A 15,573-nucleotide genomic window follows, 5' to 3' on the forward strand; every position below is an offset into this window, starting at 1 on the left:
TGGGATGCCCTACTCTTGCCCCAACAGATAAATGTCCTCTGGCTCTGCCCTCGCAGGCTGACTGGCCTTACATCCAGGGGCTCCCTTGCCCTCTAGCTTCTAGTTGGTTCTGCAAATGAGGATCCTTGACAGAGATGGGAGGGACGGAAGTAAAGTGAGGCATTACCCTTGGCTCTCTCGCTGTGAGGTCCCCAAAGGTCATGGCTCCTCTCTAGGGCTCCTGCTTTCCATGACTCTCCCTCTCCATGCACCAACCCTGTGCTCGTCCTCCCCCTGCCCTCGTCCGTGGTATCAGTACCTGTTATTCCCGTTCAAATGCTGCTGGGACCCTAACACATTCTGCAGGATTCCTCCCAGTTGTCCCTCTGCGCATGACTACGTTGTCAACTACTGCACTCGGTTTGCTTGTTCTTCTTTCTCTAAAGTAAGGATTCGTGGCTCCTTCACATGAAGTTCAGGTGGTGCACAAATTATTAACACAAGAAAATGTTCCGAATTCACTCCATTTTCTTAAAAGCATGACTATCATCCACAATCACAAGAGAGACGGCAAAAGTAAGTAAAATAAGGACACAGCTTTATTTCTCTACAAGGCAGTAAGTACACTGTCATCTCCAAGTTCAGTGCCAGACATCGTGCACCAAATATTCTTAAGGCACCCCTAGTCTCCTGACTCCAGCTGCAAACACAGGTTCTGTATGGCAGTTCTGAGCCCATACACTCAGAAACCATGGGGGACGCTGATCAAACACATAACCCCTGAATTAAAGAATAGTGAGGGAAACTCAAAACAAAACACAGGACATCAACAACATAGATCTCCCAAAAAAGAAGTGCAATGCATGCTCTTATAAACCAACAATAACAAAAAAATAAAAAAATAAAAAACAATAACAACAACAAATGCAAAATCTCCCAAACAAGTTTTCCAATGTATTACAAAAGGGGAAAAAAAAGTACATATATATATATAAAAAATAAAAAAGTTTGAAATACTAGTGCATAGTCAATTACCTAACACCAAGTTTCTTTTCTTTCCATCCAAAGCTCTACTGCCCCTCTGATCCTAGCAGCATGTCTACAGGCTAAAACCATAGCAGCAAAACACATTTTTTCATTTGGCATTTACAAAATTAAATTACTGAATAAAAATATAATTTTTTTATAAAACTATTTCATACAGTAATAATTTTTAAAGCAAGCTAACAAAAAAACTCATAAAATGGTTTAGTACAATAAATGTACCTCCAATGTTATTAACCATAAATGAGCATTTACGATCTTGATTAATGATCCCATGGTATTAAGCCAACATTTACAGTAATGCATTGTGTTTAGTGATTGAGAAAAGTGATATATTGGAGTACCTTTTTTTGTGTGTGTAAAATTTCAAAAAACCTCATCACAGGAAAAAATACTGGTCCGTTGGTCCTCTAAAATACAGATAAATCACTTTATGTTTAAAAAAGTCTGCATTAAGATTATTAACAACTGACTACAATTCATTACCTAATAATTTAGGTAAGACTGTTATTTATTTATTTTTTTTTAAATCCTTTTAGTTGGGTGAAATCCCCTAAGATTTCATCCACCTAAATGCACTTGGTGCTGCTCTCAACTGTTGTACCACAACAAAAATAGGCTCTTCTCCCATTCATGAAAAGTCTCATGTAGAGGAATGATATATCCCAAGTCAACTTGAAGTGTTTTGAAAACCATAATGCTTGTCTAGAAATGTCTCACATGACCAGAGTCCGGGTTGAGAAGGCATTCACGTATTTTCGAGCCTGCCCAGAAGCCGTCATCTGATCTTCTGTCTTTCCACAGGATGCAGCTTCCCAGGCGCCGCCACAAGGCTAACGGGAGGGGGGTAGGGAAAGAGGCCAAACGGCAAGGTTAGACCAGAGACCCGTGCCTCAGTCCCCGAAGGATTCCCCGTCCCAGCAAGGCCAGCACAGGGAATTCTGACCTGCTGCCGGCAAGAGTAGATAACAGGGAGCCTTTGTCAGATAAAATCTCACCCAGGGGACTCCAGCGTCCTGAAGTGATAGTAGTGATCAGAAATCATTTACTGCTGAGAGAGGGGAGACCCCACTTCAGCCAAGATCATAAGCTACAGCTGCATCTTCGCCCTTGAGTGCCTATTGTCCATTAGGGTGATTTTTGCCAAGTTGGAGACGGGAATGAGCACAACCCTCCCAGATGCCTCTGGGCATTTCCTCATTATGCAAACTGGTGAGGGCTTCGGTTCTCTGAGGGAAGAAGCTCCCACAGGTGCTGGAATCGACTCACACCTAAACATAGTATATATTTTGTATTATCAATGAAGCATCAATTAATTTAGAAATCTCTGTTCCCCAGGATAGACAGCCTGGAAGATGCAGATGAACAGTATCTACTGGGCTGTATCGACATCCTGGTCCGGTGTTTGACACATCACGGTCATGATCTCACTGACACAGCACAAGCACCCCGAGGGGGAGGTTCCTTCTCTCTTCAAACGGGCAGGAAATGGAGACTCGAGAGTGGACACAACCTGCCCCAAGCCGCTCCGAGGGTGAGGAGTGGAGTGGCTTTGAACCCAGGTTTGTCTTCTGAACAGTCCGAGGCCCTACCTTCCCTCCATACTGCTTCCAACTGAAATACGTCCTGTTTTGCTCTATTTCATTCCCGAAAGGATTTATGATGCTCACAAAATAAATATAAGATAACAGGGATTAAACAGTGGATGAGGCAGCGTCATGGGGAAATATGGAAAAAATAACACGATGATGGCGTTATATTTTTATGTAAAACGTTCGTCACGAAGTACAGTTGAGCCAGCTAATTGTCAGCCTCAAGCCTGTCTCTGAGCTCCCTAGCAGTCAGCGAAAAGGGGGACACAGAAACACAAGCAGATTTGGGGTCTGTGAGCTCAAAACTGAACCAGTGGTTTAGTCAAAGCACAACTCTTCCTGCTATGGACACACAAGAGGGATTTTTCCCATGGGACAAAAGAAGAAGCCAAGAAAGGCCTCTGTTCTAGAGCCTCCAGTGTTCTGTAGGGGACAAAGTGAACACGTGGGAACCAGGTGAGGGGGGACAACAGGCAGCATGGGAGGTTCGTGGGGCCGTGCCCAGTGAACGGGGGGGGGGGGGATGGCGCACAGAGACATTGCCATGGAAAGGGCAAGAAAAGGCAGACTTAGATGGGCAGGTGAGAAAGAAGGAATGTACCCTGGGTAGAGAAATAGCACAAAAGAACCAGGAAGCTGCAGTTTGTACCTTGCTTCTGGGAGGGACTGCGAGAGAGGATCTGGTGGATTCGGTGACAACATTCAGCAAGTGTCACCATGTGCCAGGCATGCTTCCGAGTGTTTTCCATCTTTCATCTCACGTAATCCCCACACAAAATACCGGAGGCACAGGGACGGATCAGTGCCCCTGTTTTGCAGACCCGCCAATGGTAAAGGAAGAGAGAGTGCAGGCAACATCCTCACGGTTGTCCAGCTAAGAAGTGGTGAAGCTGGGCTGAGTCCAGGCCCTCGAGAGTGTAGGATGCTACTTCCATTAGTGTCCTTAACAGTGGAAAATTGTGGGCTCAGCCCAGCGAGGTCTTGGATTGCAGGAAGAAGTGTTTAGATGGGGGTGGGGGGGGGATCAAAGTCACCAGGCTCTGTAGCAAAGAGGAATCATTCTGAATGAATGTGGCGTTTGTATGGTGATGGGGTTTCCTAGCCTAGTGGCTGGAACAAAGTATCAGTGACAGAAGGCTTAGAGTGCCATGTTTCTAACTTGGGAGCTTGCACAGGACACAAAGCAGGTTTCCTGGCTTCTGCCCCATCTGCCACACAGTCTCACCACTAACGCAAAGGGCATCGTCCAAGTTTACACTTGTTTGCTCTGAAGGCTCAGAGGCTCACCACGTAACCTGAAATACTACATAGCAAGATGGATTATCATAATGTTTTCCTGGAGCTGTGTATCACAAAGATGACAGCCATTTGTTTGGGGCCGACGTCTGCCACTGGGTCACATTTAATCTTTTCCTAAACAAAATCACCAGGGTACTTACAGTAGTTCTTTGAAATAGTTCTGAATAAATGATGGTTCTCCAGGTTCAAGCAAGCAGATTAAATATACATGTCTCTCTGGTGTCTATCTGTCCATACAAATTCCGTATTTCAATTAAGTTAGTTGCTTACATGTTGTTGCTAAATTGTTCAGTGCTGCACTGAAGCACCAAATTGACACACAAAGCCCGATTAAAAAAGGTAAAAGTTGGTGTTACCGTTTCAGTGACTAAGTTGGCATATCTGTTGTCACTGCAGCGGCATGACCCGTCGTTACTCGAGGGTGAAGAGGGAAATATGGCCGATGTCTGCATGAAGGACTGTGCAGCGCTCAGAACCAAGTGCGCAGATCTTAAAAAACAAGCGACTGAAGAGGCAGCAGAAGGAAATACCTTCATATGCCAATATCTTCTATGTAAATCCCAAATCACAGAAAGATACACACAAAACCCCAAAATACCTATTTTGAGAGAATACATACAGATGGAGGGGAAAGGGGAATGAAGGTGAGGTTGGAGAGAAAAGCGAGAAGCAGGGACAAATGTTTCTATTTTCTCCAGTTAAGAATTTTTCTACTTAATACTACTCAGCCATCAAAAAAAAAAAAAAAAAAAAAATGAAATTTTGCCATTTGCAATGACATGGATGCAACTAGAGGGTATTACGCTGAGCGAAATAAATCAATCAGAGAAAGACAATTAACATATGATCTCACTCAGAGGTGGAATTTAAGAGACAAAACAGAGGATCATTGGGGAAGAGAGGAAAAAATAAAAGACGAAAGCAGAGAGGGAGAAAAACCATAAGAGACTCTTAATCTCAGGAAACAAACTGAGGGTTGCTGGAGGGGAGGGGGGTGGGGGATGGGGTAACTGGGTGATGGACATTAAGGAGGGCACATGAGGGGTATTATATTAAGACTGATGAATCACTGACCTCTACCTCTGAAACCAATAATATATTATAAGTTAATTAATTGGATTTCAATTTAAAACATTTGACACAGAGAGACACAGCCAGAGAGGAAACACAAGCAGGTGGAGTGTGAGAGGGAGAATCAGGCTTCCTGCCGAGCAAGGAGCCCGATACGGGGCTCGATCCCAGGACCCTGGGATCATGACCTGAGCTGAAGGCAGACGCTTAACGACTGAGCCACCCAGGCGCCCCTAAATTTAAAACATTTGAAAAAAGGAATTTTCTACTTAGCTGTGCTTCAATAGATATAGACCTAATTTTCTAAATGTGTAAATTACATATCTTAATATACTATGTGAAAAAAATCTCCTGCTTGCTTTTACCATGTCTCTTGGTAAAAGTCAGGTTCTGACCCTTGGCCATACAGTACCTAAGTTAATTCAGGATTCCCAGAATCTGTTCAGGAGAACTGAATACTGAGTACTATCAATTTCATATATTCTTTTTTTTTTAAGATTTTATTTATTTATTTGACAGAGAGAGAGCGAGAGAGCACAAGCAGGCGGGAACAGCAGAGGCAGAGGGAGAAGCAGGCTCCCCGCTGAGCAAGGAGCCCGATGCGGGGCTCCATCCCAGGACCCTGGGATCATGACCTGACCCGAAGGCAGATGCTTAACCAACTGAGCCACCCAGGTGCCCCTCAATTTCATCTATTTTTAACTTGAAATTTGACTGTGTTCTTATTGGATCTCCCACATGGCTCACCACTTTATTCATGTTTGGCTCCTTCTCTAGGACCGGATAATTAAAACAAGATCAATATAAAAAAAGGTAAAACATATATTTTTAATCAGTATTTTAAGGAAACTTTTCAAACAGCTAGTTTTTCCTAAGTCAAAACAGAATTTTCCAAGAAACAAATTGAATTCCAGAAAATGGAGCATCTCAAGGGCATATAAGCCCTGTAGCTCAGAGCCTGGGTTGGAACACCTGAATCTCCCAGTGCAGACAAATGCCAGGACCCAGTAGCCACTGTGTGTAGAACAGAAAGGGGCAGCTCCTTTTCTGCAGGTGTGAGTACTTCTCGCAACAATGAATGAAAAACTGGTCAGGGCAGACACAGACCGACAGGGTGGAGTTAAGGAAGAGCAGAGGGTCAAGTACTCAGGTAAGAGAAGACGTGCTCAGGTCCAACAGCTGAAATGACGGTCGCCTTCTCTTTTGCTAGTTCCTTCTCTCTCCTTACCTTGAAGCCCTGGGGCCCTCGGCCAACTTTTCAAGCAGACAGAAGAGTTTTGACAAAGGGGGATTAAATGTCCTCGTGCTAGAAGAATATTTTTTAATACTGTCATATATATCTTTGTGCCTCCTTATTCCTTCTTAAATTTTAGTTTCATTTACACTAAAGAATTGATAAGAATTACGGATTTCTGCACATGAATTCTTGTGCTAATGCAGACCTGTCACTTGAATGCTAATTCATTTCAACATTAATAATCCTACCGCACATCCTCCTCTAGCCTGAGAGTCACCTTGTTTATCCTGTGATGTGCCTTTAAATGCCCCCAGGGCAGAAGTGAACTGTAAACAGACTCTCAAAGCTTTAACTGGGATATCCTGCTAAGGCACTTTAAATAAATACTTGATCTTTTGTGGAAAACAGAAGAAATAAAATGAGACAAGACCACGTCCACAGGTGGTTTACTGTCAGAATTAGATTATCTTCACGTTTTCCTTTAGAATATAGTTTTTTCATCATGCTGAACAACTGCTATCATTATTATATTCATACCGCAACTTCACACAATAGCTAATGTCAAAAACCTTGGCAAGGTTTCCAATTTGTAGCCCTAATAAAAAAATTTGCATCAGTCATAAAAAAATGATTTTGTAAAACCAAAGCAACTCTTGAGATGGTACTATATTTTTCTTTTGTTCTGTTTTTTTAAATAATAAACAGGTGTCCTAATGAGTAAGAATAAGAATTATCTGATTATTCTATTTAACCCATCTGAAGAAAATACTTACTTTGGACTAAAATTCTAAAAGTCAGAATTCCTTCCCCAAAGGACATCTTTTAAAGATGTATCAATTATAAGAGATAATGTCAAAACCTTGGAAGCTGTTGAATCTTGAAAGTCAGGGATGGACTGGAGATGAAATGTCACTAAGGTAAGGTTAATGGCCAACTTCTCTCACGCATGAATGCCTCCCCATGTCTGCACAAAACAGTGAAATGACCCCAACTTCAGGGTTTTTAACTTCTCATAGAAAAGAGCCTTAAAAGTTAGGGAATTAAAAGTCCAGACAGCGATTGGAAGTCGCCCCCATCCACCAGCCTCCACCCCACCCAAGCCTAAGTTAACTGTTGCTAATGTGGCTAGACTTGTCCCCAATTTGGAGTTTGTCCTAGATGTCTCCAGGGGTCTCCTTCTTACATGTTTTTAGACTTTTTAAGCAGTTTATATCACATAGACTAGGGTGTCACATATTAGTTCAGACTATTAAGATTAAGACAAGTGCCAAATTGCTCCAAAGCAATTCTATCTTTGCTGGCCTGAGCATCATAGTGTTTACCAAGGCGAACCAAACAAAAATCCGCGTCTTGTAACGTCTGGGGCAGGGCACTCTGAATTTGAGCTTGATATCCTTCCCCCTACTCATTCGGCCTTTCCTAGTTCAACCCAAAAGCTGTACATGGCCAACTTGCTTAATTTAGAACATATATTGAAAGCAGGTCGCTGAAATGTAACTACCAACGGCTATGTGAATTCTTGCTGGGGCAAGTGGAAAAAAGTGACCCAAGGGAGAACCAGATGAGTACAGAGGTATCCAAGGGAGCAGGTTAACAACAGCACACTACATTAAGAAATGCCTGGAAAGACCTATGTCACACGTAGACAGACTGCTTTCCATGTCTGTTGACATGCCAACACAACCAGCAGAAAAAGAGAAAACTAGTCAGTTATTTCATGTCCATCACACCAAATGTAGATCTGACTACCTTTATTTCAGGAATCAGTTGAGTCAGCTATCTCTTTGGGTGACCCACTGACACAGTTCTGCAAGAGTGGAACAGGGAATGAGAAAGAGCGTGCTAGAGGAAATAGTACACCACAGGGCAAGAAGCCCTGGCCATAGGGGAGGCCTCCTTGCCTGTCTTTCTGACAGAGACTGTGTATAGCCTTTGCCTAATAACAGAGACCACCAATGTCCATGGGCAACTGGGCTGCCATTTTGAAAGCAATGTTATCTCCATTTCATCTTCCTACCAACCTTATCTGATGAGTGGAGGACTATAGTCCTCAGTTTATAGATGAGAGCATTTTGGTCTTAAGAGGTTAATGAATTAGGTTCATGCAATCAGAAAACGGTGGAGTCTAGACTAGAACCAGGTTCCTGTTATCTGCGTGCTAGTTTATTTTGCTCTTCAGCAATGCCCATCATACAAAAAAGGTTTGCCCTACTTTTTAAAAAATTCATTAACAATTCATGTAAAGATAGGAGCAATCAAAAACACATGGAACTGAAAAAGCGAGTCTCATCTGCTTGCAAAAATATTTTAAGATTCCTCAATGTTGTGCAAATGTGTTTAAATAATAATGGCCTGAGAAATTCACTTAAACTGAATTCACTGTTTTACAAAAGTAAGGCCATAACAAGCCAAGTCAGGAAATTAAAATTTAAGGCTGTCATTCTGTGGTTAGAAAAAAGAGGAAAGTGAGTGAGTAAAAAAGCATATGAACACATCTTTTACACTTGGGTTTTAAATAGGAATAAAAGGAAATTATAATTTAAGGGAAAAATACAGAAGTTCAGAAGGCTTATAATAAGTACAGTTTCGGATCTATCAATGAAAATGTCTACCTCAAGAAATGTTTATTAGCATAATATATTTCAAAATGTAAAGCTAATTGAAAGCATATTGAAGAAAACAGGCAGCTCTTTTCTCCGTGCTGAGGAGGGAGCTTTGCATGTGCGTGCGTGCGTGTATGTGTGTGTGTGTGTGTGTGTGTGTGTGTCTCTGCCTCAGGCTTTTTCAGGGTAACTTTTGAATAGTGTTCCACCATGAATCTCTTTCCTGTCCCAAACTGCAAGCTTTCTAACCTGAATTTTATTTCCCCAAATTACATAATTTTATCATTTTCTAGACTCCATCTGCTACCCCCACACAATGTGGGAAAAAATGGTACAACTGTCCAATGTGAAAATCTCACATATTCTGAGCTGCATGAAAGACACAAATATCAAAAATGTCTCAGAATATTTTTATTATGAGTCCCTGTTTACTGGTACAATGTAAAATTAAAGCACCTTTAAAAAGGAAAAAGAAATCCAACAATTATAAGATTGTGCGGCTGCCACAAATTCTTTTTGGAAGAAGACTGAGCATAAATAATTTTAAAAACAAATAGAACATTATCTGTGCCTAATGGATAATATAGCCTCTATGGAAGCATTATAGTTTACGGGCTCTAACTCAGACTTCTGAGTTGTTAAAATTCATTTGTTCCCAATGACAACCCACAGAACACACAGACATACTTAGCACCCTGATTTTGGTCTCTACATACCGTTTCCCACTGAAAGGATCAGAGCTCTTTGGGGAAATGGTTAATTCCAGGAAGATAGGAAGGAAATATGACTATTAAGTGAAAGCAATGTAAATTCAATGAAACTGAAAATTCTGTTCCTCAGTGGCACTAGCCACATTTCGAGTGCTCTGGCCACATATGACTAGTGGTTATCACATGGGACAGTAGCCTTTCCATCACTACAGGAGTTCTACTGGACAACATTGGTCTAGAGATTAAAAGAGATTTAAAAGACTTAACAACAAAATGCACTGTGTGAAACTGTTTCATTTCTGATCAGAAAAATAAAAAGATTCTTTTTTGGATTAATGGAAAAACTTAAATACAGCCTGAGAATTAGAATATTAAGGAATTATTGTAAATTACAATGTGTGATGACAGTATTAGGTATAAATAAACATCTTTAGTTTTAGAGATACATCTGGAAGTACATAAATGAATAAACATCATATTGTCTGGAATTTTAACATGCTTCATAAAAAATAGATGAAGTAAATATGGCAAAATGTTAATAATTGTTAAATCTAAATCAGAATATTTTCTATAATTCTATGTATGTTTGAAACTTGTCATAATAAAATGTTAAATTCATAGCTTCTTGCATTTCTAGTTTTAGAATATCAAATGTAATTTGTACATATTTATGTATAAGCATGTGCATTTCTATGTACACTAGAAGCTAGAACCATAAAGGTCCAGTATTTTGGCCTCAAAAATAGTAATTGCTCTGCCTAATGTGTTATTGCCATAATTAAGCCAGGGATGATTAAAACTGAAATGACAGAACACAGAATTACTGTGGTCTTCAATAGACTGTTCTTGTACCTAAGTTATCCAGACTACTGGGTGGATAGACACTCAATTGCCCTATACAAGTGGCAGATATTTTACATTTGAGAAGTATCAAAATTTTAAAATATTTGTTGTTTTAATTAAAAGCACTATGATAAAAATATCTAGACTATTTGGCTAAAATCCCATTCAATATTTGATTTATTATAAGCACAAAGTACAAAAGCTACAGGTTATATAAAGTACTCTTTTTTTTTTTAAAGATTTTATTTATTTATTTGAGAGAGAGATTGAGAGAGAGAGAGAGCACATGAGAGGGGATAGGGTCAGAGGGAGAAGCAGACTCCCCGCCGAGCAGGGAGCCCGATGCGGGACTCCAGGATCATGACCTGAGCCGAAGGCAGTCGCTCAACCAACTGAGCCACCCAGGCACCCCTATATAAAGTACTCTTAAGCTGAAAAGCCAGATCATGTAAGAAACGCATTTGTTCAATAATACTATTCATGAGCAATCTGCCTAATTAGGTCAAATTGAATTATCAATGGAAATATATGATAAAGTATTATGTCCTAACCAAACAAAATTACCAAATTGCATAAAAACCTATGTAAATATTGTTGAATCCGGATTGTATGAAATATAAACAATATATATTTAAATATTGAGATCCATTTGATGAATTTTCCAATATTTATCAACAGAAGTTTAAAACATTTTAGAAATTGCATATTTCTATGGTATCAGAAGCTAGAGCTCCATGACACAAAATAATGGAAATACTTGGTGTGTACTATTCATTCATTTAATGAGTATTTCTTAAAATGAATTAGTTATCTATTATAGCAGGTTATTATTAAGATATATTTAAGCAGTATAAATCAGTAAATCATATAGTGCATTTAATTTAATTCATATAATGCAGATAGAAGCATTGACTTTAAAATTAACTTCTGGATCTCAATTACTTCATTTAGTGGAATTGACAAATACTGCCTTCACCACATGATGTACGTGAATGGCTTAATCCCAATATACAGATATTAGAAACTGTAGAGTGCCAAATATGACTCCCTTATATGGTAGAAAATACAGATTAATAGAACAGGGCACTACTTAATTCTGAGTCTCAAAGATAACTAATATTTTCATTAAATAATATATAAATACATTGACAATTAAGTTCCATACTGATCATTAAAAAAAAAAATACAACAGCATGTAAGATAAAAAAATCTGACAACTTACTTTTTTATAGTACTGACAACCTGCCAATTTTTTAAAAAAATTTTTTTATTAACATGTAATGGGTTATTTGTTTCAGGGTTACAGGTCTGTGATTCATCAGTCTTACACAATTCACAGCACTCACCATAGCACATACCCTCCCCAATGTCCATCACCCAGCCACCCCATCCCTCCCACCCCCCCTCCACTCCAGCAACCCTCAGTTTGTTTCCTGAGATTAAGAGTCTCATGGTTTGTCTCCCTCTCCGGTTTCATCTTGTTTCATTTTCCCCTCCCATCCCCTATGATCCTCTGTCTTGTTTCTCAAATTCCTCGTATCAGTGAGATCATATGATACTTGCCTTTTTCTGATTGACTTATTTCGCTTAGCATAATACCCTCTAGTTCCATCCATGTCGTAAATGGCAAGATTTCATTTTTTTGATGGCTGCATAATATTCAATTGTATACCACTTGCCAATTTTATATAACATATATTTTATATCAGTACCATGTTCAGCTCTAATGGTTTTGGCCAAACACTATTCAGTTAGGCCAAAAGCTTTTAGGATTCAATTTTAGGAAAGTAGTAACCAGGGGTTTTCAACTTATGTAATGATAAGTACATCATGAAAACTGTCCTCAAATATACTTACATGTTTACTCTTTGAAATTCAGAATGCCCTTTTTCTATACTACTGTAAATATAGGTTGAATCCCAGACTAGTTATAAAATATATGTAAGATTTGCTCTAGCTTACTGTACTAACAGCAATGGTCAAATTCTAGCCTCTGGAAACCAAGGGCCAAGTATTTAGGAAGAAAGAGGGAAAGAAAAACAGAATGCATTGCCCTTCTGGAGCCAGGATCAGTGTAGGTAAAATTTTGAAAGAGCTGACCTTTGCCCTGACATCCTTCTAGCCTGCTTTCTGTGTCCCCCTTCTGCCTCAATGGAGTTTGTTTTCTTCTTCCTGTACCCCCCCGCCCCCCTCCCCACCACAAGCACTGGCTTTTTCCCTCTTCCGTGTCCTACACTCCAGTCAACCGTCAATCTCTCACCAAAACAGTTGGATCAGATAGAGGCCACAGGAAAGCGATCTGATTAAGAAACAAAATGTGCCTACAGCCCTTGTAGTTGTATTTGTATTACTTAAAAAATAATACTAAATATCACAAATACTTAAAAAGGGGAAGTTTTAAGATTCTCACAATTTGGGGGGAGAAAGCCTACCACAATGATGGGGAAGCCCTTAAGAGAGAGAGAGAGAGAGAGAAAAGACAAGTCCTCAAAGCACGCCAACCTCTAACTCACAGTACAAATAGCACTTTCCACCTCAGACTCCAGGTTCTCTATATGCTCTGGGGTTTATGAAGTTTCCCTCAGTGTAGCTCAGAGGGATGGAGGGGAGGGCTCTGCAGGTGGCTAGATACTGGGCTACTTAATGTTGAGAACTGCTTTAAATACTTTAGGGGAGTAAATTTGCATTCTTATTTATATTTGGCTCAGGATTAATTTGGAATTTACTGTATTTCATCAACATACACTACTTCAGAGTTATAAGGGGAATGAATCTCTTTTGATACTAAAACCCAGCAGCAGATGGTCAACTACGGCTTCGCCACACAACACTGGCAGCTGACTTTCTTATTCTGATAGTCAAATAGATTGTAATCATTTTTCAACTAGCTAATTTCAAACTTCATTTAAAATCGAAACAGTGCCCGAGTTTTGATGGCTTATTCATTAAGCGTAAAAAGTAAGAATTTTGAAACAAAAAAAGACTATACCAATAAACTTTTTATGAAATGTTTAAGAGCAGAAGAAGGAGATATTGACACGTATAAGCCATGATCTAGCCCTCAGTCACAGTAAGAAATGTTTCACTTCATCATGCTTTGAAAACCTCTAATAAAAACTTGTGCTGTGTCTCGTGTGAGTGGCGATAAGGAATGTTAGGAGATTTTTAGACATCAAGAGTTGTTAAAAAGCATCACTCCTCTATAACTAAAGTCGTAAAAAAAAAAACAACCCCCAAAAACCCTCCAGATGACAGTATTTCAGTGAATGGCTTTTAAGACACCAGTGTTGGAAGAGTAATTACCTGCAAGGGACTTGCCAGGGACCTGTTTTTAGGTACTGTAAATGCTTTGAGAACATTGTCTTCATCTTCTGATACTGGCGTCATTAAAACGGAACTTGTAAGGATATTCTAAAGGGAAAGAACAATTTGAAATTTAAATGAGTCTGCAGAATGAGAGCTGACATAATTTTGACACCGCAGAGAGGAGATTATTATGAAGTGATACACATGAGCAGGAACAAATGGAGGAATCTGCCAGAAATTTTCTTCTCACTGAGTTTAGCTATGCCCCAACCCTAATCCCACTGTGGCAAACACCACTAAAATAGAAAGCTTTGGGGTCTGACATAGTTCTAGGCAGGAGATGAGCACTCAAAAAAACATCTGCTAAAGGGATTGGTAAACCCATGCTTTTAAAAATGAAAGACTGGGGCGCCTGGGTGGCTCAGTTGATTAAGCATATGACTCTTGATTTTGGCTCAGGTCATGATCTCGGGGTCATGATCTCAGGGTCGTGGGCTCTGAACTGCGTGGGGAGTCTGCTTGGGATTCTCTCCCTCTCCCTCTCCCTCTGCCCCTCCTCCTGCTCGTGCTCTGTCTCTCTCTAAAATAAATAAATCTTTTTCAAAAAATAAAAATGAAAGATTTACTTAGCTCTAGTTAGAGTACTATTTATTTTGTATATTGGAATCAAAATATTTTAGAGCTACAAATTAATGGCAGTATAGTATAATGATTAAAAGCATGGAAATTTAGACTAGACTTTCTGAGTTCTAATCCAGAACCACCACTTATTAGCTATATAATCTTAAGCAAGTAAGTAAGCTTCCCTGTGCCTGTTTCCCAGTTGGTATAATGGCAATGATAGTGTTACCAACTTTTCAAGGCTGTTGTGAGGATTCAATGAGGTGATGCATCTAAAGCTCTTAGAATAGTACTTACCCCTTAGTACATACTGAATAAATATTCACAATTGTTATTAGCTCTGATTCTCCATAAAGGACAACCATTCACAAATCACAAACTTTAAAAATGGCGGTAACTGAGTGCTAAAAAGAAAGGAGCGATCAAGCCATGACAAGACATGGAGGAAACATAAGTACATATTACTAACTGAAAGAAGCCAGTCTGAAAAGGCTACACAGTATATGATTTTAACAATATGAAGTCTTGGAAAAAGCAAAACTACAGAGACTGTAAAAAGATCAGTGGTTGCCAGGGGTTGATGGGGGCAGGGGTTGGTGGTGGAGGGATGAATAGGTGGACCACAGAGAATTTTTAGGACAGTGAAACTACTGTGTATCTATCATATTCTAATGGTGGATACATGTCATAAATTTGTCCAAACCCACAGAATGTACAGCACCAACAGTGAACCCTAATATAGACCATGGACTTTGGGAGATGAAGTGTCAGCGATGTTGGTTCATCAATTGTAACAAAGGTACCACTCTAGTGGGGAATGTTGACAATGGGGAGGTGCGGGGGCGGGGGTATGTGGAAAATCTCTGTACCTTCCACTCAGCTTTGCTGTGAACCCAACACTGCTCTAAAAAATAAAGTTTATTTAAAAAAAATGGTGGCAACCAAAGTAATACAGTAATAAAAACAATAAAGGACGTTTGCTATAGACACAGATGGGCATCATGCTAGATGCTGCATAAAACCAAACAGGAGGCACTGTAACAAGGAGGAAATACTACTTTTGGAAGACAAACAAATTAAATGAAAATGTAAAATTAATGTTCTGCTTTCATGAAAATATGTATTTTCATGCAGCAGATTTTTTAAGTGGCAGGAACTCTCAAATTGTAAGAAAATAAATAATGAAAAAAATCTGCATGGAGAAGAATCTATTTCCAATAAATAAACAAAATTTCTATATTCAACATTAATAATCATAAGGAAATAGT

The 15,573-nt window shown here is 39.6% G+C and overlaps 1 protein-coding gene across 2 annotated transcripts in view; it reads right to left on the bottom strand.

The window, feature by feature from the left end:
* Positions 1–556: 556 nt before the first annotated feature.
* MYB (MYB proto-oncogene, transcription factor) overlaps positions 557–15,573 on the bottom strand; it is a 35,083-nt gene continuing 20,066 nt past the window's right edge. For both annotated transcript variants that reach the window (XM_028125390.2, XM_028125389.2), the window contains 2 exons: positions 13,682–13,789; positions 557–1,856 (listed from right to left, as the gene is read on the bottom strand). In XM_028125390.2, the coding sequence (XP_027981191.1) occupies positions 1,740–1,856; positions 13,682–13,789 (225 nt within the window). In that variant the 3' untranslated portion in view covers positions 557–1,739. The remainder of the gene's footprint in view (positions 1,857–13,681; positions 13,790–15,573) is intronic.

The sequence above is a fragment of the Eumetopias jubatus genome, unplaced genomic scaffold (genome assembly GCF_037043125.1).
Source record: "Eumetopias jubatus isolate StellerSeaLion01/CBP00866 unplaced genomic scaffold, mEumJub1_p1.0 scaffold_6, whole genome shotgun sequence".
In the NCBI taxonomy this organism is placed as follows: Eukaryota; Metazoa; Chordata; class Mammalia; order Carnivora; family Otariidae; genus Eumetopias; species Eumetopias jubatus.